At 35.4% G+C, this 27,318-nt stretch overlaps 1 protein-coding gene and 1 non-coding gene across 3 annotated transcripts in view; one reads left to right on the top strand and one right to left on the bottom strand.

Annotated features, from left to right (window-relative positions):
• Nucleotides 1-4,167: 4,167 nt before the first annotated feature.
• On the bottom strand, nucleotides 4,168-4,240 carry Trnav-uac (transfer RNA valine (anticodon UAC)). Its single transcript has one exon. It is a non-coding gene; the product is annotated as a tRNA-Val (tRNA).
• Nucleotides 4,241-4,306: 66 nt separating this feature from the next.
• The window catches only part of LOC127853412 (cleavage stimulation factor subunit 3-like), a 44,633-nt gene continuing 21,621 nt past the window's right edge, over nucleotides 4,307-27,318 (top strand). The window contains exons 1-9 of one of the 2 annotated variants that reach the window (XM_052387940.1): nucleotides 4,307-4,471; nucleotides 7,480-7,578; nucleotides 12,121-12,216; nucleotides 18,418-18,450; nucleotides 18,917-19,014; nucleotides 21,507-21,608; nucleotides 24,594-24,720; nucleotides 25,361-25,519; nucleotides 26,728-26,809. In XM_052387940.1, the coding sequence (XP_052243900.1) occupies nucleotides 4,460-4,471; nucleotides 7,480-7,578; nucleotides 12,121-12,216; nucleotides 18,418-18,450; nucleotides 18,917-19,014; nucleotides 21,507-21,608; nucleotides 24,594-24,720; nucleotides 25,361-25,519; nucleotides 26,728-26,809 (808 nt within the window). In that variant the 5' untranslated portion in view covers nucleotides 4,307-4,459. Of the gene's footprint in view, nucleotides 4,472-7,479; nucleotides 7,579-12,120; nucleotides 12,217-18,417; nucleotides 18,451-18,916; nucleotides 19,015-21,506; nucleotides 21,609-24,593; nucleotides 24,721-25,360; nucleotides 25,520-26,727; nucleotides 26,810-27,318 lie in introns of those variants that run through there. The other variant, XM_052387941.1, reaches the window with a different exon arrangement.

Genomic DNA, 27,318 nt, shown 5'->3' with positions numbered 1-27,318 from the left:
TGTAGTATACCAACACTTAATGGCATCTATTCTGCTCCACAAACATAACTTTCCACAATGCTTTAATTATGTCAAACTAGACACTAGGAATATAGAGAATACTATGTTAGTGTGACTGTGTACTTAAATTTATCCCACGAGAGAAGAAAGGTTTACATGGCGAGGCTTGCCTGCTTATCTTTTCTTTATGAGTCGTATTTGTTCTATAAAATCATTTAGCTGTAGGATAAATCCTACTCTCAAACAGTTGTTATAATAAATTTAAAACGTTATAACATATGATCGGATTGACGTTAACGTTTAATGTTCATCAACTGTGACGGATCTTGAGCATATAATGGGCAAATAAGTACATCTTTTTTCTTCCAAGTCCTGGTATACATTGTTAAGGACTTTGAGATCATAGGGCCAGTAGTTTGTGGTTTTAGGGTCTTAATAAAGCCTTGAGTGTTATGTTTTTTCTGACATTCGTTTAGAAAAAGATAACTTATTTGATAAAAATAGTTTAAAAAAATAAAGTAACCAGTCATACCATTTTGACTTCTGTATGGATGCAGATTAGAGAGACCCAGTTTTGTTAATCAGTGTTTGTTGTACAATACACTATTAGCATGTTTAGAGCAAATTCCAATGATAACCCTCTGGTACTATCCATAGAAGCAGACAAACAATTGTTTTGAAAAAAAGTCAAATATTTCCATTAATTTGCTCGATTTGTGAATGGTAGAATGTTGGAATGGTGAAACACACCAATTTTATCAAGATTCCAAGATTCCAATAAATAATGATATTTTATACCGTTCTTATTGTTTGATTTAACGTTCTTTAAATTTGTTGTTGCAAACAAAGTGTGTGCGAGCATACTAGTGTCGGGTTAAACACCGTATAAAATTATGTTTATCATTGGATTATAAAAAAGGTGGTTATTGAAAAACGTGGTTGGGATTACATGTATGCAATATCATATTGATGTCCATCAGTCCATGAGTATGGTCAATGAAAGTGGAATTTCATATAAAAATGCTCTATTACTTCAGTCTCTGAATGCAGTTAAAAAGTGACCAAAATGCAGTATTTACGTTTCATTTTCAAAATGTTCTAGGGGGAGGACCTCCAAAGCCCCCGATGGCAGGAGGATGACATCTTCTCCCGCACATGCCCCCTTCGCCACTTCGTTGCTAAATAACAATCGTTGATGGCAAAAATTCGCACCCCTTTTCAAAACCATGGTCACGGGCCTGATCTTACGAATGATTCTTCAGAAAGGTGGATCGTTTTTCACGATTTTCGGCAAACTACAATTTTCGTAGGGTAGATCCGTTTTGTTCACACAGGTCTTTACTTACATAGTGACGTTATTGTCTATTTATAGTATGAGGGGAGGAGTAAACGATATACAACAATACAATGTGGTTTATATTCAATCTTAAAGACAACATTTATGAAAGAATGAATATGAACGAGGAAAGTTAACATTAATTTAATTAACATCTATATGTGCATGTACCATAAACAACAAAATGTTCATTCGTACAACGACGATTGCATGAACAAAACGTGTGTCCGCGCGTCTTGGTGTGTCTCTGCGTCTAAAGAACGCATCTTAGTATCTTTGTACCGAAAACGCGTATGCAGCAATAATAAAAATGTTTGTTAAGACGACAACGTTGCAAAAACTTAAAAGTAAATATGATACTTACGTTATAGAGTAAAGACATAGAGCTAATAATAAATCGTTGAAAATAGATCTGCGTCTGCATGGTTAAAATCTAGTACATGAGGAAAGCACCTTACTGCATTCCAAACAGGTCGCTTTATTGATTACGCGATATATTGACTGAATTAAAAATTTGTATCTTTCTGCCATATTTGTTAACAAATAAATGTGTGTAATGTATAACATAAATTATTAAGGGGAAGTGTATGTCTGTATAAGATAAAATACCAATATACCGGGTAATGTAAAAATCGTATTGTCTCAATTTATCTGCATACCCGTACCACCATACATATCCACCTCAATTATTGTTATGGATTGATTGTTAACGAATTACGTAGGCACAACATACTCATAATAAGTACAGATAAGATATATGTTGGTTTTGGATATCAATTTTTATGCACTGGTGACATTGGTTTGTTCCTATGATCACACGTGGATATCATAAAGAAGACCATGATGACCCTATAGCGCTCAACTGATTCTCTCGTTGTATGTGCACTACAATATTTAACCTCTCTTATTAAGAATATTATCAGTTCTGTAACTACTGTCATTTAATATGAGTGTAATTCTGTAAATAAATTGCAAATAAGTGTTGATAAATGTCTTCATTACATTTTTATCCAAAAGTTTATTTGTGAGTTAAATAAAAACTAATTTGCAATATTTTGTAAACCATCTGATATAATCTTTTAAATTAAACAATAAGATTGATTTAATTCCAAATCAGTATCAGTTATACTAATAATATCTCTTGCTACTCGGTCAAGGGTGTTACCAAGGGTAAATACGCAAATCGATTCCCTTACAGATTACCCAATAAATAACTTTCATCGGGGACCTATACAAATATAAGGGCCCTGCTTTCATATAATGCATCGAAATAGTATTTGTAAATTTATTATTATGTCGTTATGGCGGAAAGATATTTGTCTAATTATCAAAATACTGTAATCAGAATAAAATTACCCCTCAGTACACAAATACGTCCAAATTATGCCTTCTTGAATCCGCTGTCGAAATCGGCTGGTATTCAAATATCCCACAACAAAAAGTTTAAATGATTAGCTGAACAAGTGCAAAGGATGAATTCTGAACAAACTATTAATTGGTGAAATAACAACTTTAATGGAAATTTTATGTCAAATATAGTATTACTGAAAATGCAGGAACATTATCAGGATTCTTGTTCCCGTAAGCATATATACAACGATAATAGATTGTTTATCTAACAAATAAGTTTAATAAAGTTCAATCGTTAAAGCTGACATCTTCGCCTTATAACGGTAAATGCTAAGCATTAGGGGCTGATACCGGTTTGATGACCAAATTGCAATAACGTTTTGGGATTTGTAACTTTTATGTATGCATAGTGAACAACAAAGTCAACCTATACGTTTACAAAGCAAACACCGGCGAAGTATTATCATTAGAACATAAAGTATTTATTATGTCTATCACATCCACTTACCCATAACGAACATGTATGCTACCAATGTAAATGGCAACCTAATTATCCATGTCAGGCAATAAAATGTCAATGTCTCTAACATCTCTTCGGACAAAGTCATTATCACAGAGTTTCTTGTAATCTTTAAAGTACTGTTGTGATACAGAACGAACGTACGTTTGTCTAGGTATCGATAATCTTTTAGAAACGTTTTATACCTTCTTTCTTGCCATATGTGTTTTGTATCTCTTCCTGTAGCATACAAATTAGCTTTAATAGGGAATCTTTTGCCAGACTTGGATTCTCCAAATCACAATGGCCTACAGACATTATTGCAATGGCCCCTATAGTAGCGCAATTTCTTCTTATGTTATTTTTAGTTTTTGTAAATGAACGTGAATAGCATGCAGCAGTATCCTTGATTAATTTTCGGGTGAATAATTTATTAGCAGCTTCCTCAGCATGGTAGATTAACCCATTCAGTCCTATAATCACGTCATATTCCGGAATATAATTGTTGTGACTCAACATTATGATAAAGTGTGTGTACCGAAGAAGAGAAATCTGATCCGTCATTCTTAGGGCTCTGGAGTTTGGCAATAGTTTTGCTACAGATGTCAACAACCCGTTGCATATTTAGGCCTACTATTTGAATTGGTCAGCGGCGCAAGAACAAAACCAAGTATGACTATAGGACACAATTATGTAGTGTAATTTATTTCGTTATATAGTTCGCAAGTATCAGCTCAATTTTGATGAGCTATACATATTATATATCAAAGACAGTCAACGCGTACATTTGGTACGCCAAACACACCAGGCCGCGCGTTTAACAAAATGGTACTGCAGTTGTTTTTTCTTGAAGGATCATGATTAACAATGTCGTTGAGATAAAGTTGTCGTTTATATCCCTTCGTTTTATGCACGTGTATGTAAAATGTTGGTATAAATGTATATGAAAAAGTGACATTTATATAGGCCTAATGAAAAAACGTGGTTCCACTGGGGCTCGAACCCAGGACCTTCTGCGTGTAAAGCAGACGTGATAACCACTACACTATGGAACCGACAAATGATATTGAAGTAAATTAGGTATTTATTTCTAGTAAGCCTTTTATTCGGCGTTGTTCGGATACTTTAGACGCCATTTTGCACATTGTGTGATCACAGTGTTCTTCGCTCGCCAACGTCGTTGTTTATTTGGTGTATATTTTACGTTCTGATCTAGCATCTAATCTTATGCATTAGATTTATGTCAAGAGCAAGAATATTACAAAATCGAAACGATGTCGAAACAGGTAATATATATTTATAGCAATATTTTTCATGCTACACTATCGCTCCCCTAAAGTTCGTACCCAAAACATTCATGAGACATGACAAGCACTTGTTCTGGCTACCAATGTACCATAATTTAATATGTCGCACTGTATATGTTCTGACGTAGTTATGTGATAACCCACATAGCAGCCACCATATTAACTATCAAACTGCTTCATAGGGCATTTTCCGTCTCTGCCTCTGGCTCCTCACTTCGCGACAAAATGAGACAACTAGCACTGAACTAGTAAAAATGTAAAGTCACAGAGCATATATTGACAGGAGTTGAAACGAGTATTTGACCCTTACTGTAGTCAATTCAAATTTATGCAAAAACTAATCATCCGATTTTATTGGTTTATACGTTATCTTGTTGCTTATTAATTCCCCTTTCAAAAAAATATAACTTTTAGTATAATTCCGTTGTTATTAATGGATGTATAGCTAGTAAAACACGAGAAATACACATTTTATGTTTTACCCACGGGCGTTTAACCTTGTCAATACTTTGTTACGTAACCAGTAGCTATCGATTATCGTACATGGAAGCGCCTAGGTTATACATTTTGATGTACCTACTAACGTCTTTTTTCTAATTTTACTTTTATTTTTTGGCCGATTTTGACAAATTATATATCATTAGAAAGCCTACATTTCGTAGTTTTTAAATATATAAATATATATAAAGTTTTACTTCTAATTTGGGCAGCCAGGCGAGTTATAACTTTAACTGCTGCAAATATCATACCGTTTTAGAATCTATATTTACGGTAAACATGGTCGTACTTTATACAGATTTGTAACGTTTATATTAGGAGTTCAGTTTTTAAAATTACATCTTGCTTTAATAGGAGAATAGAATTCTGTATACGATAGAAAAAAAATGCTCTGAACTGATGCTACGGTCATGGGGATTATGCTTTTGATTAGATTACGACCAATAAATTTCCGTTGTCAGGATTATTATATTTTTTACGGAATATATTGTTCATGAAACATATCAATAAATCTTACTATTAAAGAAGCTTAATAAATTAACGATATCAGCTCTTATTTATAACACTGAAAGGGTGATAATTTTATATGAGACCTCGTATATAGCCAGGGACCTATTTGTTTGTATAGGTCCCTGATATAGCGGACCCTCTTGATATTTTCGGCTTTGCACACTTCAAATAAAATGGGTGTGAAAAACATTCGTTTGTTGTTTATTATCAAAGAGGTTATTATGTATAATTTTATGAAAGGTGATGTACCTAATATTATCAATTACTAGCAATTAAACTTATTTAGAGATTCTTGAAAATCACAGTCGGTGTTACGCAGATCATTTCGTATTTTGACATCAGTGCATCATGTCCAACTATTCAAAATCGGATTTTTTTTCACTGGGATTATGAAGACTTAGATTAAGACGAATTGTTAGGTGATTACACATGTAGCAGTGATGATTCTGAGAATGTTAAACCGTGTAAGAAAGTAAAAGTGACAAAAGCAATCTAATCAGTGGGTGTCTACCAGTGAACAGAGTGCCCAAATACTTACAAGACAATGTCTCGTTTTCGGGGTCATATGATTTCCAAGCAAGGATACGAAAGAGTGAATGGTAAATATTTCATTTGTTTCAAAATGCTTATTTCATTGATTGCATCTGAATCGGAATGCATTATTGCTAGTGGTAAAGAGTAACAGATCTTGTTCAGTTTGACAAAGGTAGATTGTTCTTACTCCATTACATGTTTGTTATAATCATTCTTGATTTTAGTTGTCTTTCACTTGTAATTAATACAAAAATAGAGAGGCAATTGTTTGAAGCTTTGACACCTTGATTAAGCCTCATCAGGGGTGTGAGTGCTTGATTGTAATACCCATTAATGGCACGCTCCCAACCAGCTCGTGTTTATGACACAGACAGGGTGTTAATTTTATTACGAGACAGCGTATATAGCGGACCCTCTTGATATTTTTTCGGCTTTGCATACTTCAAATAAAATGGGTGTCAAAACATTCCTCGTTTGTTATTTATTTTCAAAGAGGTTATTATGTATAATTATATGAAAGGTTATTTACCTTAAATTATCAATTAATTAAAATTATTTAAAGATTCTTGAAAATCCCGGCCGAAAAATATTAAGAGGGTCCGCTATATATGTGTTATTAACAAGAGCTGAAATCGTTAATTTATTAAGCTTCATTAATAATAAGCTTTATTGATATGTTTCGTGAACAAAATATTTCAATATATTCCATAAAAAATATAATAATCATGACATAGGAAATTTAATGGCCGGTATCTTAACAAAAGCATAATCATACATCATAATTCAGAAAGGCTCACTCACTTTGGGACTTTGACTAAAACGAAAAAAACTAACAAACAATTTGTTAAAAAGGGTTTTCTGTTCCGGTAACAAATTCTCAAATTCTGTTTCGGTAACCAATTATACAACGTAATTTTCTATTCCTTAATAAGTCTTACCACTGTCAATACCTTGTTTGGCTTATGTAAAACATTAAAGCATATTGACGTTTTGTAGAAGTAAAAACAAAATAATTTATTGACTTTTAAACACTTCAGGGAACTCCATTGATTTTAATACATTTCGGAAACCATGAGATGATAAATTGACCCCGGTGCTTGACATTTTCAGGGGTCAAAATAATTTACCAAGAGTTTATTGCTTCTCAATATTTGTTAAATACTCTGCAAATGCTGTTTTGCTTTGCATAAACTAAAGTGGAATACTATGAAAACAACCCATATTGTGTAAATAAAATACATTTTGGATTGATCTTCTCCTGAGCATTTGCATCAAATTCTGCAGAGCAAATTATTTACAGGATACAAACATGAGAAAAATTCAAATGCTTGCAACAAGTAGCAGAATTCTGCTTCAATTGAATTCCTCCTCCACCTTCAGAAATGACAGAATTGTTGACATTTGTAAAGTCTTAAAATTTTCAAAATAGTTTCATTGAACTTCAGGATGGTTTTATTGCTGACAAAGTGAAGAAGGCAGAGAAGCGCGTGGAAGTCTCTCCCCATGACACAGAGGCATGGAGTGTGCTTATCAGAGATGCTCAGGTACAACACTGGAATTTATATTTGGGCTGTGCTCTGTGATAATGGGGTTTAATGCATGTGAGTAAAGTGGTGTCCCAGATTAGCCTGTGCAGTCCACACAGTCTAATCAGGGATTACACTTTCCGCCTTAACTGGATTTTTGCTAAGAGACTTTCTTGAAACCAAAAATATCATAAAAGCAGAAAGTGTCGTTCCTGATTAGCCTGTGCACAGGCTAATCTGGCACTGCACTAATGCATTAAACCCCTTTTTCAAAGAGCAAAGCCCATTAACATATTTTGCAGCATTTTATCCCAACAAAGAGTAATCAATTTAAGATTTTTAACTTCATGGCCACAATGTACATAGTTTAATGCACACTATATTTTTATGCCCCCCTTCGAAGAAGAGGGGGTATATTGCTTTGCACATGTCGGTCGGTAGGTCTGTCGGTCGGTCCGTCCACCAGGTGGTTTCCGAATGATAACTCAAGAACGCTTAGGCCTAGGATCATGAAACTTCATAGGTACACTGACTGACTAATGGGGTTATTTACCCTCGGGACTTCGGTTAAAAACCATTGCCCGAGCACACTGCTTAACATATAACTCTGCTTAAAAAGGTCGAAAACGGCCATAAAATGGACAGCCCGATTTTACTGAGCTGTACCATTGATATAAATATAAAACTTTGCAGTGTTGGTGCGGTGCCTTAATAAAAATCTATTGGTTTAAAAATATATAACCTTTATATGAAGCGTTAAAAAGACGCAGTACTTTACAGTGGATATGCCTATCGCTGTTAAAAAGCGGCGTTTTAATTGGTTGATGCGCTTATAGAACGATGGCGCTGATTGGCCGAAATTTCTTATAACGGATTGCCAGTAGGTCAATCCGTTTTATAAAAAGATTTTCCCACGGCTGAATTTGTACTTTAAGAAAAAGTAAACAATAATAGTTTACCGTAATCGGTTGTGTATAACGCGCATTTGTGTATAACGCGCATCAACTTTTTGAAGCAAAAAATCGGGAAAAAAAGTTTTTGATGCAAAAAAACTGGGAAAAATTCGGTTCCATACTCCATGGGCTAACAGAAAATCGTTTTATTTACATTGCCGGTCTCGCGCGTTATTTCGAGCGTCTATGCGATATAGATGGTAAGGTTACATTACACAAATATATTTGTGTTTGACAATTTGCAAAATATTCTTTCCAGAATATGCGCGGTCCTGAAAAGGACCTTTGTTGTTGTCTTTGATCGTCTTTATAAGGGTCGTCTGTCTATGTCCGAAACGTCAATATTGTGACTGACAATTAAAAAATTCTGACAATTCAAAGACAATTTCAAGATTCTTTCTCTGTCGATCGCAGTGCTATTCAAGATACGGTAAGTCTAATGACAATTTTTATAATGATTAAAAATGGCAAATGTGCAGTTTTTATTCATGTTGAAGAGTGTTGTTTATTGCTCATTCAGTTGCTCAGTATAATTGACAGGTGACTTTAACGACTCAAACTTCTCAACACCATTACTGACATTACACGCGATAATTAAACAGTGGAGGTGTGATGCCGTCTGCCGGTTCGCATGTTTGATAATAGCCCAGCTACACAAAACTTGACAGGTGACTCAAATCTTGACAAGACGTATGAAAACGTGTGAACAAACACAACATCAATTTTATTAACACATTTGAAAAGCAATAAAAATAATCATCAATATCGGGAAAGGCCTTGCCGACATACTATTGTAAATCGACAAGTGCCCCAATTAAATTGTGTAACCCTAGTACAGTAGGGTATAATATTGTGGGAATAAACAATAAAATTTAAATAAAAATGGCTTCCTTGTTTTTCATTATCTCCTTCAAATTTATTTGATTTCGATGCTCTGTACGTACCTGAAAAAGATAGAAAATATTAATTTTAACTTTATAACGTTTGTTAATCTATATTCAGATCGTAAATATAATACAACTAGAAATGGCGCGGCAGAGGCCGACGCGTATCCCCACGCCGAATGTTTGACCTAGGTGTGCCCCAGGGTTGGTAATGGGGCCATGCATAGCTGAGATTGACCGTATTGTCATAAGAGAAGTTCATCATCAATTAGAAGTGAATTGGTGTAGAAATGAAGAAGTTATAGTAAAAGGCAATTTTGGGTGGGTGTGACATATGTGGGCAGGGCGCCCCAGGGTTGGTAATTGTGCCATGCATAGTTGAGATTGACCGTATTGTCATAAGAGAGGTTCAGTATCAATTTGAAGTGAATCGGTGTAGAAATGAAGAAATTATAGTAAAAGGCAATTTTGGGTGGGTGTGGTCTATGTGGGCGGGGCGCCCCAGGGTTGGTAATGGGGCCATGCATAGTTGAGATTGACTGTATTGTCATAAGAGAAGTTCAATATCAATTTGAAGTGAATCGGTGTAGAAATGAAGAAATTATAGTAAAGCAATTTTGGGTGGGTGTGGTCTATGTGGGCGGGGCCCCAGGGTTGGTTATGGGGCCATGCATAGTTGAGATTGACCCTAATGTCATAAGAGAAGTTCAGTATCAATTTGAAGTGAATCCGTGTAGAAATGAAAAAATTATAGTAAATGGAATTTTTTGATGGGTGTGGCCTATGTGGGCGGGCGCCCCAGGGTTGGGATTGGGGCCATGCATAGTTGAGATTGACCCTAATGTCATAACAAAAGTTCAGTATCAATTTGAAGTGAATCCGTGTAGAAATGAAAAAATTATAGTAAATGGAAATTTTTGGTGGGTGTGGCCTATGTGGGCGGGGCGCCCCAGGGTTGGGAATGGGGCCATGCATGGTTGAGATTGACCGTATTGTCATAGGTGAGGTCCAGTATCAATTTGAAGTGAATCGGTGTAGAAATAAAGAAGTAAATGTAAAATAACCTAAAAAAATGAGTGATAATTTCTGACGCGGCCCCACCCCAACCCCTATAACTTTTGACCCAGGGGATAGATCAAAATTCCAAATAGTGCACCGTCGCACATATGCTCATAGCTACCATGTGTGTAAATTTCAAGGTTCTAGTGCTTTTAGTGTAGGAGGAGATAGTGGCCAGGACGGACGGACAGACGGACGGACAGACGGACGGACAGACGGACGGACGGACGGCGGAGATCACCACAATATCCCCACCTTTTTTTCAAAAAGCGTGGGGATAATTATTAACATAGTGACAGTTAAATCGACTGGGAACAGAATGGTCCGAGTTACCGTAACTGGGTAACTGACAGGGAAAAAATGTTTTGGCATGCCTGTTGTTGTGCATAACGCGCATCAAGTTTTTTAAATCAAATTTGGGGGTAAAAAAGTGCGCCTTATACACAACCGATTACGGTATATGCAAAAAATATAAATAACAAAAAGATGATAAATCCAAAAGAACTTGGACTTATTTTATAGTTATAAATTATTATGTTTATGTTATGTTACTGTGCTTATTATTAATTATTATCATTAATATGATGTTGTTATTGTTTGTTTTGTTTTTTAAGGAGGAGAGAGAGAAAGAATAGCCCAATTTTTATAAGTAAAGATGGTGAAAACACACATACTGTTGTATGTGGCATCATCATTACCAGACCCATTGTTCAGTATATACTGCCATGGGTTTTGTTGGAGTCTTTAGACTTTGTGATCTGTGTTTTAAATGTTAGAGTCCAAATAGGACTATTTAAATATAAGTCTTATAGAAAAAGGGATACACATATGTGTATATGTTTGAATAATACATGTATACATATATTCATAGGTACATTGATCATGACTCACAGATGACCCCTATTGATTTTGAGGTCACTAGGTAAAAGGTCAAGGTCACTGTGACCCGAAATAGTAAAATGGTTTCCGGATGATAATTCAAGAACGCTTATGCCTAGGATCATGAAACTTGATAGGTAGATTGATCATGACTCACAGATGACCCCTATTGATTTTGAGGTCACTAGGTCAAAGGTCAAGGTCACTGTGACCCGAAATAGTAAAATGGTTTCCGGATGATAATTCAAGAACGCTTATGCCTAGGATCATGAAACTTGATAGGTAGATTGATCATGACTTGCAGATGACCCCTATTGATTTTCAGGTCACTAGGTCAAAGGTCAAGGTCACGGTGACCCGAAATATTAAAATGGTTTCCGGATGATAACTCAAGAATGCTTATGCCTAGGATCATGAAACTTGTTATAACTACAACCGCACAACTTGAAATTACACCCTAAAACAACGGCCTCATGTGCTTACTCTGATAACATTTTATTTCATACCCTGCCCCTGACAGTAATGAATGATGTATGATGATTAAGCAGGGTAAACATACCTTCTATCCTCTGTGAAACTACCCTTATAACATGGGTTTATTGTTCCAATTAGCTCCCTATTTAAGAGCAAAATCATTGCTAATTAAAAATGATTTACTTTCTGATTCTGATGCACATCTGTAAAACACATCTGGTTAAACTCTCTTGTTTTCATTCCTGTGCTCGAAAGCTCTCCATTATTCATAAATCAATCCAAAATGAAAACCTTTTTCTTTTTAAAATTAGATAAAGACTATCGAGCAAGCACGGCCCATGTATGAGAAACTTGTGACCCAGTTCAGCAACGCTGGACGCTACTGGAAGATATACGTTGAACACGAGGTACGAACACTGCCCACTTCTCTGTCCAGTATTTTGGTGCTAATTTCTTGTACTTTATGAATTTGCTCCTCAAGATATCACATTTGTTTTTATCAATGAATGTGATTTCTTAAAAAGTTAAAGTCATCAGCTTAATTTGTACATTTGTGCTTTGATGTACAGTCCTCCTTTAGAAAATGAGGATGTTGATATTGGAGTAATAAATGGAGTAATGAGTTTTCAGGAAAAGTCTGTTGCAAAGTTTGATTGAACAACATAAGTTTGATTGAACAACATTGAAACAATTAATTAATTTAGTTTTTATGCTGATGTTTTTAACTTGAGATGTATTAACCTTTGTCGCTGCAAGATAGGCACATGAGAGGTTGTGATAGACTGTGTCGCGCTTATAGCCAGTCACTTGCATATACATGGCTGGAAACCAGTCAGGTTATGTGGTACTTGGTGAACAACTTTTAAGATTAGTGAAAGAGTGGGAGAGATAAAATATTTACATAATAATAAGTCACAATATACTATGTTTCTGCTCAACGGATAAAAATACTTTACTAGTTCCTGTAAATATGCCAAAATAAAATGTCAAACAAGATATGACGCATAATTATATTACCATGCCAGTGATAAGGCAATGTGTTCTGTCCATATTATGGTTACAACTTCCAATTTTAATTGTCTATGCAATGTAAAAGAAACACTTTACTAGGCCTTCACATCCTTCTTCGTTTTTATTTTTAAATGTTCCCAGGACTCAAATAGTTCATTCTCTTATAATGAAAGTGGGTTTCCAAAAATCTTCCATCAAAACCAGCTTTCAAATGAATTTACAATAAAAATCAGACATACAAGATATATAAGAAAATACAGAATTGACTTCATACATTTGGTAAGTTCCCACAAAACCTTTATGCTTGTGGGTTAAGTGTTGTCCCAGATTAGCCTGTTGGGACGACACTAAACACACATGTGTTTAGCCCCATTTCCTCAGAGCAAGGCTCACAAAAGAAATGTTCATCTAATGATCATAGGTGTTCTTTTAATACCCACAATTTAGAGATATTTGATGCAGAGATAGTGTCTTGTTAAACCCTGTAAATATAATTAATTACCAGAGCTTGGTACCACTAAATAGTATTTCCTTTGGAATTAAATGAAAAATGTAATAAAATTAAATGAAAACATTACAAAATTACGCTATTGCTTGCACAAGTTGATGAAAAAAAACAAGTATAAAAATATTTATAAATATTGTTTAATTACATAGAATCATTCTTGAAATGTAACTAATATTCCAATAATGCATAATTACTTATAACTTCATGTAAAAAGCACAATCCAAAAGTATGTTAAATAAATTAAACTTTACACAAAAAATGTAATGGACATCTTACACATTGTTATTGAAATACAATAACGTTTTGGTAATTTTATGGTGTGATCTATTGTTGTCCCCCTATGTCTGCTATCTGTCTACGTATGTCATGTGTCATCGACTTTGCATGTAGATCACATATATGACTCAATCTTGATGAAAATTGGTCAAGATTTTTAACTTGACAATATCTAGGCTGAGTTCGAATCTGGTTCATGCAAGACCAAAAAGTAGTCACCAGATCATATTCAAGAAAAACCTTGTTATCACTTTACACAAAGAGGCCACATTTCTAATCAATCTTGATGCAACTTGGTAGAAATGTTCTTTTTCTTAATATCTATTTTAAGTTCAAATCTGGGTAATGTGCATCAAAAAACTTTGTCACCTGGTCAAATCTAAAAAAATAATGTTACACTAAACTGGCCACATATGACTTGATGATAAAGAAACTCCCAATATTTTTTGTTTCATGATTCAATGATCCAAAAAACAATTATATTTAAACAAGCACAAAAACACTTATTACCAAAACAAACATTTAAAAGTTTGGTTCATTTATGGATATTCATCAATCAAAATTGTTCGGCATTCATAGCGAGTGAAATTGATCATTTGGAAGAAATATGTACAGTCCAACCTGTCAATAAAGACCACTCAAGGGATTTGGTCGTTGTGGTCTTTGTTCACAGGTGGTCTTTATGCGCAGGGTGGATCGAAACTTTGCAAAATATGCTAGTAGTTTTTTAACAGGTACCTTATCTATGTATGTGCTCTGTTGTTTAAATGTTTGAATACTTATTAGGGATGGCATCGAATACCAATATCGGTATTCGAATGTTCGCAAATTCATTCAATCGAATATTCGAATATTCGCATAAAACGGCTGGATTGATTTTTCCTTGTTATGTGTTAATTTCCATTGGTTTGTAAGTTATATCCGTTTGCTAAATACGAGGCTGTTTATTAACGTTGCTATCGAATAATTGTATCGCTGTCGACTAATACTATGACCGATACTGTGATCGGGCACAAATAGTATGAAAAACATCGTGTCATAGAATTTTATTTTTTAATGATTCCACAGATTTGTAGCAGACCGCGCATATGTAAAACTAAGTTTACACACATTACACGTTGCGGTCTTCTTATCCACAGACCGTGTAAAGTATTCCAGGCTGGTGGCATTTTCAGATTTGAATTATGATTCCTTGATGATTGTTTAATTTATATCATCTGTTACTTTTGAGTAATTAACATATTTAAATGTCTGTTCAAACTGTGATCACAAAAACTAAATTATTATTCGCCAGTAAATTGAAGCCCTTAATTGGTACCTAATTGACAAACAACAGTTCGGGCCCTTTCTTATAGTAAGTATATTGCATTGCGCGATTTGAGTAATTCACACATTTTAATGGCTGTACATACTGTGATCACAAAACTTAATTATTATTCGCCAGTCAATTGAAACCGTTAATTGGCACCCCATTGGCAAACAACAGTCGGGGCCTTTCTTAGAGCGTGTATATTGCATTGCGCAATCAACACTGCTACCATTGCGTTATCAGTTTGACACGAAGAACGTCACATCAAACATGTTACTCCCAGGTGATTTCGGTTGCTTTTTAGTAAGCGATTCGCAGGTCATTAAATATTGGTGAAATTACGTTTGGAAAAAAATGCGAATATCATTTTTATTATTCGAATGCTGACCATTCAATCGAATATTCGAATATTCGAATTATTTTGCCATCCCTAATACTTATGCATGTATAATGAAATAAAGGATTGAAAACACAGTTTTGTTTTACATTTGTATATTTATTACATGTTGTATTTCTATTCCCTTATGTTTTTATTATTTATTTAATTTATCATATACTGTATAAATAACTATTGACATACATGTATACGTACATGTACATCTTACAATCTCACTCTTGACTTCACCCCGCTCACCACTCTGAATCTTAAATACAATGCTGTTTCTTTTTACAAAAGACTCGAGCCAGCCATTGCTAGCCTTAAAGTCCAAATATCCTAACTCACACGCAAACTTCAAGGCTTTCTCCTGGATCATAGGTCCAGACACAGGCAAGAGCCGTGCACTTGCGTCAACAAACCACTTATGCCCTTAGTCATTCACTGACGCGAATTCTGACTCACGCTTAGGGCGTTTACTTTCACAGTTTACGTTCTCCTCGAATTCGTCCATAATCTCATGTTTACGCTTTAAAATGCTCTGAATTTGAGTTTTTCCTACACCAAGATCACTAGCCACTCGTCTACAACTGTGTCCTTTACCTATCAAACTAATGATCTTAACGCGTTCTTCCAACGTCAAGAACTTACGCTTGGAAGCCATGATGGTTAACTTGAACTGACAATTTACTTTTCTATAATCTATGAACGTCTTATTACAGAGAAATTTAAGAAGAGAATGACTATCAAAATGTTTGTCTTTAATAGACATCGTAAATGATATGAAACAGTTAATTTAGTTAATGAGTTAATGAAAGCTCCAAATTTGTCTTTGATATTTTCGGCAATTAGTACATTAATCGCGAGTCACTTAAATACAAAGGCAAATTTTTACACTTTTGACAAACTGTCAAATGAATAAAAGAAGCAGGCGACTACCAATTAGCAATGCATGTTAAATAAACAAACAACTGCTATCGAGTGCAATAAACTGTCACATGCCAATATCTCCATAGCGACCGAAGAGTCCACTGGTAAGATGTGTATCACGTGACTACACAGCATCCTGGCGGCCATTTTGTTTTTTGAAAGTTGCGAAATCGTTGATTTTTATGATTGCAGTGGTCGTTGTAAGTTATCAAAATGGAGATTTGGGAATGTAAAAGGGTGGTCGTTGGTCTTTGTTCACAGGTGGGCTTTATTCGCAGGTTCAATATATAGTGAAATCGTTCGGGAGGAAATCGGTGTGGTCGTTATTGACTGTTGGTCGCTATTAACAGGCGGTCGCTCGGGCAGGTTGGACTGTATTATTAACATAGAGTTTCAAATACACTATTAAATTTTATTAGCTTTCAAATGAGACCAATTATAAAAAAAATTCATCTACAAATGTAATTTTAATCCCCGAAATGCCACAGGCGGTGTAGACTTTTCACAGTTTTCCAGATAAAATGTGGGATTATCGGAGATTAGCAGGGGTTGCTAATTAAAATTCAAATCTTATATGGTCCAGTGGTAGGGCGATAGATTTTGTTCTTAAAGTTCCTGGGCTTGAATATTGATAAAAGCAATTTTTTGTATTAAACTTTGTTTTCTTGCTATTACAAGTATTTTAGAATGTTCCAAAAATTACAGTTTTGCTTTTAAAATCTTTTATATGTGAATATTTGTGAACAAGTGCCTTTAAGATAAACTTTTGTTATACATGTAACTTAAAAGAAAGAAACGTTGATTTTGAATCCGACATTTCATGTTCCAATTTATGAAAGAAGTCTGTCCGTTACATTCTGATTTTTGTTTGTCTATATTCAATGAAAAGAAAAAAGAAGTGTTACCTGGTAGTCTGTTTTACATGTCTTAAGAAACATCTACTAAGTTTCTGACTTAATGGAAATTCTTGACTTGTCATATTCATGAATCAACAATTTTATTTGCCCTCATAGTGTCATCATATGTTTGATTATTTGTGTGAGAGTTAAGATTTTGTGCCTGCTGAAACTTGATGGTATAAATACAAAATGATGAATTAAAAAGAATACAATAGTTTAATTTTAAATAAATTGACTTAATTATTAAGAAGCATTTGCAAAATACCTAAATGCCAGGCTTTAGATTTATTTAAATTCAAGTTTGTTTGTGGTTTTATTCTTATATTCTTTATATAAAACAAAAATATTGCACTAAGGAGGAAACTTTTGGTGAAAATGTACATTACTAAAATTAGAAGCATCAAGTTTCACATCTTGCAGTAGACATGTTTTTTGCAGCAGCATTTATCGCGCCTTTTTTCTGGTTGTGTTATATCTACAACAAAAGAAAGAAGACGAACATGCAGGCTTGCATATGGGAGTCTGTGAAAATGAGTTTGTCTTTTAATAACTAACTTAAATGTGGGTTATTCACATGTATAAGGTACTCATGATGTAGACAGTTTAGGGAAGATAACAGGTAATTTTTTTCCATAAGGTTTATTGAAAATTTATGATTTTATGTGACAGCGTAAATCGTAGGTTCAGTTGCATTTTATGAACATCAGTACATGTAAATGTCTTATGTTGGCATATATCAAAGAGCCGCAACAAACAGCCACAATAAGCAACCGTTATTTCAGAACTACATGTAACTTAATTGATTATTTTTTTGATACCATAAAGGCCCGAGAATTAACTTTGCATTTTCAGCAGCTTTATTTAAATTTTAGCCTAGATCTGGGAATAAAGAGCTGAATGCATGTGCGTAAAGTTCCTTTCCAGATTAGACTGTGCAGTGTGCACAGGCTTATCAGGGACAACTCTTTCCACCTGAACTGGATTTTTAGTAAAAAGAGACTTCCTATAAACTAAAAATTCCACATAAACGGAAAGTGTCGTCCATGATAAGCCTTTGCTGACTGTACCGGCTAATGTGACAACACTTCACGCACATGCATTAAGATCAGTTTTTCCTAGACAAGTATAATTTCAAGCTAAGATACTTATGACATCAAACATAACATTGAGTTTCTGTATTGGATTCAACAAAATCAAGAAATTGTTACATATTTAATTACATGTTTCAATTCTTGAAAAAGCCATGATTTATATTACATTTTATTCACATTGTTTATGGATACTGTTTGTCTGTTTCAGCTGAAGTCAAAAAACTACGAGAGAGTAGAAAAGGTAGAGTGAATGAACATCTCTGATGAAAGAACATGTGTAGCTACATACAGTTTATAAGTATTGATTAACCACCCAAAATGTATGATTATATAAAATAGAAAAAAAAACACACTTCATATTGAAGAAAGTGTTGAAAAGTGCACACACAAATATATTGGCTTCAATTGTTTATTAAACAAATTCTCAAAAAATTGTGAAAAATACATATAATGTGGAACAACATTTACAGGTGTTAAATAAAGTTTATAGGGGACATATGATTTCCACAACTTTAAGTATATTTTTTACGTAAGCATAAAAAAGCAGCCAGAAGTGGTTGAATTATGTGTTCAAAATAATTTTATGATTTAACTGCCTTACTTTAAATCCATGAACTTGTAAAACATATACCATAAACATGTTTCATCCATATGTAAGTCTTTGTATTGTATCATTCTGTGTATTCAGTTTCAATTCCCTTTTCCAGCTGTTCCAGCGATGCCTGATTAAAATTCTCAACATAGACTTATGGAAACTCTACATCACTTACATCAAAGACACCAAGGGCAAATTACCCTCGTACAGGTCTGTCCAGGAGTCAGCACTCTTCACCAGTTGTCTCCCTTGTTTTACTGAAAATAAACAAGGGCTTGTAGATTTTTTTGCATATTTAGTGTACATTTTGTCTGTATAATTTTTTATCATATTTTGTGGAATCTTAAATGCTTAGTTTTGAGTGTATTTACGAAATTACGATATTTGAATTGTTCTTTTTTCATCAAGAAATTACAATAATTTGTTTTGTTCTGTAATGAAAGATAATAATAATATCAGTTATTGTGTAAGAAAAAAGATAGCAGCAAAATTCACATTTCATGGTTGGAACAATATATTCGCAAAATTCTTACTCTACTCTAGGGTTTCTTTTTTAAGTTTGATGCATCCGTTATTTTCTTTCATTTTGGAATTGAGCAGTTGTGTAAGACCCTTTGAAGGCATTTTATTGGAACAACTAAACAAGAATTTTATAAACTGAAGGAAAAAAAAGAAAAAATATTAATCTAATGTTAGTTTTATATTTTTGAAAAGGAAATTCTTTTGATAATTATGTTAATTGAAAAATGAAGCAATCAATTGTTTGCTTTTAGATACTGGTTGCAATGCAAGATTCGTTAAGTAAAGCATTTGTGTACGATACCTCTGAAAACGTAAAAAATAATATTAAATTTATATTCTGTTAATTTACTTTAAATATTTATGTGATAAATTTTTATCTTACATGGAATAAATTTTTATTTTCAATATATGTAAAAATGTTTACCCAGAAATGCTGGTCATAGTATATTGCGCATTGATTGATTTATAAATATTCAATATGCTTTGTGTAGCTTTTTGTTAACAAAATGTTTTTTTAAATTCTTGTCTGTGTTTTGTATGGAAAATATCTGATTTAAAAACAAGAACTCACTGGGTAAACATTTCTTCCACTTATCCATTTTGTTATGGGTAATGTATATACTTGAATTGTTGTATTTGAACATAATAAATGCGAATTCAACATGTAAATGTTGCCATAGTATTTGACTGTATGCAGCACATGTCCTACTCTCTGTCCTATTGCTCTCTCTATCTCTCTGATTTCTTGTCAGGTGAGTAAAATCTTTTCAGCCATTTATACATTCAGTATTCTTCTTAAAATATACATTACATTTGTATGAAGTTCTATTTACGGAAAACTGAATGAGTTTTTTATGATGCTAACTGTTGAGAAGAAATAATTATTTTTGAAGTTGAAAAACTAATTGATTTTATAAGAATCAGTAACAGCAAAATATGTTTTGTTTAGAAAACTGGAAGTAAACATCACTGGACTGTTAGTTGGGCTATCTGGCAATTCAACGTTAGCATTAAGAATTGTTTCAAGGCAATGGGCCAGCGATCTATTGCTATGTCTAGCCCAGCTTGATTTAGATCATGCATACAAACCGATTAATCTGGTGTCTGGCTTAACTGAGTTTTTGCATATAAATCAGTGAGTCTGGTGCCCAGCCTAACTGAGCTCATGCATACAAACCAGTTAATCTGGTGTCTTGCTTGACATAGTTCATGCATAAAAACTAGTTAAGTTGGTGCCTGGCTTGACTGAGTTTATGCATAAAACCTGGTTATTCTGGTTTCTGGCTTGACTGAGTTTATGCAATAAGACTGAGTTTATGCATAAAGACTGGTTAATCTGGTGTCTGGCTTGACTGAGTTTATGCATACAAAGTGGTTAATCTGGTGTCTGGCTTGACTGAGTTTATGCATACAAATCAGTTAATCTGGTGTCTGGCTTGACTGAGTTTATGCATACAAACTGGTTAAACTGGTGTCTAGCTTGACTGAGTTTATGCAAACAAACAGGTTAATCTGGTGTCTTTCTTGAGTGAGTTCATGCACACTAATCAGTGAGTCTGGTGCCCAGCCTTACTGAGCTCGTGCATACAAACAGGTTAATTTGCCGTCTTGCTTGACTGAGTTTATGCATACAAATCAGTTAATTTGGTGTGTGGCTTGACTGAGTTTATGCAAACAAACCAGTTTATCTGGTGTCTGGCTTGACTGAGTTCATGCATACAAATCAGTGAGTCTGGTGCCCAGCCTTACTGAGCTTACAAACTGGTTGATCTGGTGTCTTGCTTGACATACCTCATGCACACAAACTGATTAATCTGCTTGTCTGAGTTCATGTATATAAACTAGTTAATCTACTTGACTGAATTTATGCATACAAACAGGCTCATTTGGTGCCTGGCTTGACTTAGTTCATGCATACAAATCAGTTAGTCTGGTGTCCAGCATACATAAAAATCAGTAAGCCTTCCCACATCGACAGAGTTACAAAAGGCATACACATTTGTTATCCTTGTGTTTAATTGAAATTCATGCATGAAAATCAGTTATTTTGGTACCCAACCTGAATAGTAATCAGTTAATTCAGCGCTCAGCATTAATAGTACTCAGTCTGGTGCCCTGCTTGAATAGAACTCAGTTACTCTAGGTGCCCTGCATGACTTGAGTCTGGCTATACATTGCAGGGAGAAGATGGCGCAGGCATACGACTTTGCTCTGGACAAGATGGGCATGGATATCATGTCCTCCTCTATCTGGAGTGACTACATCAACTTCCTCAAGTCTGTGTAAGTACAACAGGCCCCATGTTCATAAAGAGAATAATACAAAATAACTGTGTGTTAAAGAATGTGAGATCCTTTTATGTCTGTGACTGCATTGTGTAAGGAGTGCTAATTGAAGAATTGTCACCCAGGTGAGGAGTATGTGTACCAACCATTGCTACTACTGCTCAGACTCGAAAAATAAGATAACTGTTTAATAATGATTAATTGATTTAAAATGGCTGATACAACTGGAACTTTGTGGGTCCCTGCGCTCTTTTCTGTCTTATTACGAAAACAAACACAATGAAAAAACTAAATAGACATAACAAAGCATGTCTCCAAATAACGTTGTGTCAAAATATGAGTATGTCCTGCATGTATATGCCTCACTTAATAGTGTGCATTGAGTTAAATGCCAGGGATGTGTAGGGATCATGGAAATACTCTTTTCCTCGGGAAATCATGGAACTTCTTATTTTATCAAGACAAGTCATGGAATTTTTTGACGATGCTGTAACAGCAGCGTCCAAGGTTTGATAACCAGTAAAAAAATTCTTCACAATTGCGACCTATGTAAAAGACCGAGCCAGTCCGATTGAGATAACTCGATTTTTCAGTTACTTCCCTTGGCATTCGCCACTGCGTAGGAGATTGCTCGTTGATTTTCATTGATAACATTCTCCTAGCAGAGTTGTCGTTCGTGTTGATAAAGGTAAATGTTAATAGAACAGCATATCCTGGGGAAACAGATTAAATAAGTGTATCAGAACGTTAATTTCAAATTAGTAATTTTACATCCATTTTATTTTTATGGACCAATGAAACAACTATATATTTTCTCTATTTTGTTTGATATTTGTTCTCGATTTAGTAAATAAATTGCGAATAAAAACATGTAAAATTAACTTTTTATGTGATCACAAAACTAAAGAATGCGAACGATTTCGAACCTGCAAATTGTAAACGCTGCACTGCTACGATATATATAGATAAAACAACATTTCTTGCGTAATTGTCCGTCCCGTTAGAGCAGTGGTAAGGACATTCGCTTTTTCACCTTTACGACACCGGTTCGATTCCCGCTCCCGGCGCATTGTTATATTTTGTATGTTTTGTGGTCACCATTCCTGACAGTTGTTTTTTTCCGGAAAATCTCATCCCCCCCCCCCCCCCCCCCCCCCCCCCCCCCCCGCCCCGGCATCATTTGACCATATAAAAAATTAAAAAGTATTTCAGTACAAAACAAATAGCTGGAAATTACAGCTATCATTCAAAATTCATCCCAACTTTCGTCAATCTAATCTTATTAGGTACATGTAGGAGTGCTGGACACACTCCGGGTCCCAACATTATGCAGCCTCAGCGCGGAGGTAACTCATTACCTTGGAAAAACACAAAAACACACTTTGGGTGCAGCCTAGGCGCCTATAGACTCAAACAAGGCAACAAACTCAAGTGCGGGCACAATCATTTAAAATTTACATATTGAATACGATATTTTAACAGAAATTACACAACCACCTAAGTGTACATACCATGTTTGATATTTCGTTCGTTTGTTAGATTTCAGCATATACATGTATAAGGTCATTTCGCTATTAGTTAACTTATCCATATGTTCGTGGGCTAACTCGGATAGTCAAGTGCTCATACGGTTGAGCTCACATGGTCCGGCTATGTGCTCATACCTACTTTCGAGAATCATCATGAATGTATTGCCATACTTAATGAACAAGAATGTGACCCGCCTCCCAGTTTCGCTCAAATTTTTTTTGTTATGCCCCCCTTCGAAGAAGAGTGGGTATATTGCTTTGCTCATGTCGGTCTGTCAGTCCGTCCACCAGGTGGTTGTCAGACAATAACTCAAGAACGCTTGGGCCTAGGATCATGAAACTTCATAGGTACATTGATCATGACTCGCAGATGACCCCTATTGATTTTGAGGTCATTAGGTCAAAGGTCAAGGTCACGGTGACCCAAAATTGTAAAATGGTTTTTAAATGATAACTCAAGAACGCATACGCCTAGGATCATGAAACTTCATGGGTAGATTGATCATGACTTGCAGATGACCCCTATTGATTTTGAGGTCACTAGGTCAAAGGTCAAGGTCACGGTGACCCGAAATAGTAAAATGGTTTCCGGAAGATAACTCAAGAATGCATACGCCTAGGATCATGAAACTTCATGGGTAGATTGATTATAACTCGCAGATGACCCCTATTGATTTTGTGGTCACTAGGTCAAAGGTCAAGGTCACGGTGACCCGAAATAGTAAAATGGTTTTCGGATGATAACTCGAGAACGCATACGCCTAGGATCATGAAACTTCATAGGTAGATTTATCATGACTTGCAGATGACCCCTATTGATTTTGAGGTCACAAGGTCAAAGGTCAAGGTCACGGTGACCTGAAATAGTAAAATGATTTTCGGATGATAACTCAAGTACGCTATTGCCTAGGATCATGACACTTCATAGGTACATTGATCGTGACTCGCAGATGACCCCTATCGATTTTTAGGTCACTAGGTCAAAGGTCAAGGTCACAGTGACAAAAATCGTATACACACAATGGCTGCCACTACAACGGACAGCCCATATGGGGGGCATGCATGTTTTACAAACAGCCCTTGTTCCCAAAATTTTTGTACCCAAATTTTTTATGGTACCCAAATGTTCGTATCAACATACACAATTGTGGTGATATAAATAAACTTAAATTGATGTTTTATATCCATCCTCTTCAAAAGCATCGTCACACCAGTACTGCCAGTACTTTGATTAACAAATGTCAAGAAGTGCCCTTGAATAGTCATGTTTTCATTTGGTCCTGACCCAAGAAGAGCCTAAACCCATGACGGACCATGTGCACGCAGAACTTGATTGAAAAAATCACAAATGATTGACCGTGATGTATCTGTTGTATCTGAAGAAGCTTCCTTGTATATTAAACAACCTTTGTTGCAAATAATATATATTGTATATTCAAATTTTGTATATCAGCGATGCCGTGGGCTCGTATGCAGAAAACCAGCGTATCACCGCGGTGCGTAAGGTGTTCCAGAGGGGTGTCATCAACCCAATGATCAACATAGAGCAGCTCTGGAAGGACTATGGCCACTATGAAAATGTGAGTGCACCCTTTATTGGCACATGGGGATGATTTTTTTATATTCAGATTTATTTTTCCTTAAAATATCAAAGGTTCAAATCCATAATTTATACGGAGGAGATCATGTCTTGGTATGAGTGGCTGTGAACAATGTGAAACTTGGGGACACTACAAAGTAAGGGCAAACTGAGTTGATCAGCTGGTGGTCCTGCACTGCTAGTGGCTTTTAACAGATAAGTATGGCCCAGGTTGAAGGTTAAGCTGCTTCAAACTTGTGTAAAGAGTTACTGTGAGTGCAGACATGTGTCTATCATTCGCACCAATGCATCAATTCTATCAACTCATCAGCAGTATTATGGAATGTTTTATTCTTCTTGCCAGACTTGCATTACAAACAATTTGTATTACTTTCAAATTATAATTATTTTTGGGACATTAATTTTCGTCAATTTTGTGAGGTGACCAATCCACAATTTTAACATAAACACATAATATGAAACATTATGAAGATGACCGGCACAAACTCCTGAAGTTTTTCTCGTATGTCAGAAATCCACAGGACATGTGTCAACGAAAAAGTCAATTATTTTTCAACCATGAAATTTCATGCCGACCAATAAATATGATTTAACAGTAAATGAAGTCTTTCCACCTGTAGAGTATCAATCCGCTGATTGCTAAGAAGATGGTAGAGGACCGGGCACGTGACTACATGAACGCCCGCCGGGTCTCCAAGGAGTATGAGGTGGTCACACGGGGATTGAACCGCAACCTGCCCTCTGTGCCGCCCACCAACACCCCTGAGGAGGCTACACAGGTAAGGGGGACAATTTGGATCTATTGTGTGAAATGAGCCTTGTCTTTGGAAAACTTGGCTTAATTCATGTGTGCAAAGTATTGTCCCAGTTAAGCATGTGCGGTCCACACAATCTAATTAGTAAAGACACTTTTTGCCTAAACTGAATTTTTGTTTAACCCTTGCCCACTCAGAAGCAAAGTGACAATGGCTATGTGCAATCAGCATAAAACCAGAACAGCCTGCTAGTAACTTGCAGTCTGTTCAGGTTTATGCTGTTTGCTGCTTATCAGTATCTAAGGGTTGGAAATGAAACCTTTAAAACTTGATTCTAGTAAGAAAGGTCTTTAATAACATTTAACTTTCTAAGGGACTACAAACACATCAAAATACATATCTATGTTGTTATGGGTTAAAAGGGACTTCCTGTAAGCAAAAAATTCCATAAAGCAGGCAATTTTGTCCCTGATTAGGCTGTGCAGACTGCACAGGTAAGTCTGGGAGGACATTTTATGCACATGCATTTTGCCCCGTTTTCCACAATGAGGGTCAAATATAGAATATTGGTGAAGGAAAAAATAAATATCATATAACAAGTAGACAAAGAATTTAATATATTTTTGACTGCTGTTAAAATAGACAAGTTTATCCTATAATTACATGGGTCTACCCAGTGTCATTTCCTTCTCTAGACAATCATATATGCACATAGTAGTAGGGTGACTTTCAGCTCAGAAGGTCATTATTTCAAAGGGTAACGTGGACACCATATTGCAACAAGCTGAGTCATATAATATTGATAAATATGTGTTAACCTTTAATGAGCTCATGGAAAACCTTTAAGAAAACTATTCAATCTTCAGTATTTCAACTAATAACTTAAAACTTTGGTTATTGGTAAGAACCATTTTGTAAGACAATTCCACTTATGTATATAGTTGCGTAGGTTCTCTGGTCTCATTAGCAAGCATGGAAGTTCCTCCTGACCAAATTTCGAAAATGCCTAAGCTGGTCTGGAGGTACACTAGCGGCATATGACAAAAGACCTAGTGTTGCACAATGCTTCTCTGATGTTCTTGTCTTGCAGTTTTCTGTTTAAAAACATGAAACATTATAGATATGTTGCTGTATATAGTATGTAGAAGAGCAAAACATTTGTTTCTTGTATGTCACAATATTATTTGCCAAGTTATACTCACTTGAATTTAAACGAATTTTGGATACTGCAGGTGGAGCTGTGGAAGAAGTACATCACCTGGGAGAAGGAGAACCCGCTACGGACAGAGGACCAGGCGCTTATTACAAAACGAGGTAGCACAACAGATAGATAATGCTTAATCAGTGATTGGAGTATTTGAAATAAGATTGTGTGTGACCTATTTATGTTGTCACATTTTGATATGAGCCCCGATATGTGAAAATGGGTCTTAATGCATGTGCTTAAAGTTTCGTCCCATATTAACCCATATTTAAGATGGTAAGTGCATACAAAAGAAAAAATTCTCTCTTATTTATTATGCCCCCCTTCGAAGAAGAGGGGGTATATTGCTTTGCTCATGTCGGTCTGTCGGTCGGTCCCTCCACCAGGTGGTTGTCAGACGATAACTCAAGAACGCTTGGGTCTAGGATCATGAAACTTCATAGGTACATTGATCATGACTCGCAGATGACCCCTATTGATTTTGGGGTCACTAGGTCAAAGGTCAAGGTCACGGTGACCAGAAATAGTAAAATGGTTTTTGAATGATAACTCAAGTACGCATACACCTAGGATCATGAAACTTCATGGGTAGATTGATCATGACTTGCAGATGACCCCA

This window comes from Dreissena polymorpha, chromosome 12 (assembly GCF_020536995.1).
Source record: "Dreissena polymorpha isolate Duluth1 chromosome 12, UMN_Dpol_1.0, whole genome shotgun sequence".
Lineage (NCBI taxonomy): Eukaryota > Metazoa > Mollusca > Bivalvia > Myida > Dreissenidae > Dreissena > Dreissena polymorpha.
This window is presented reverse-complemented; position numbering and strand designations above follow the sequence as displayed.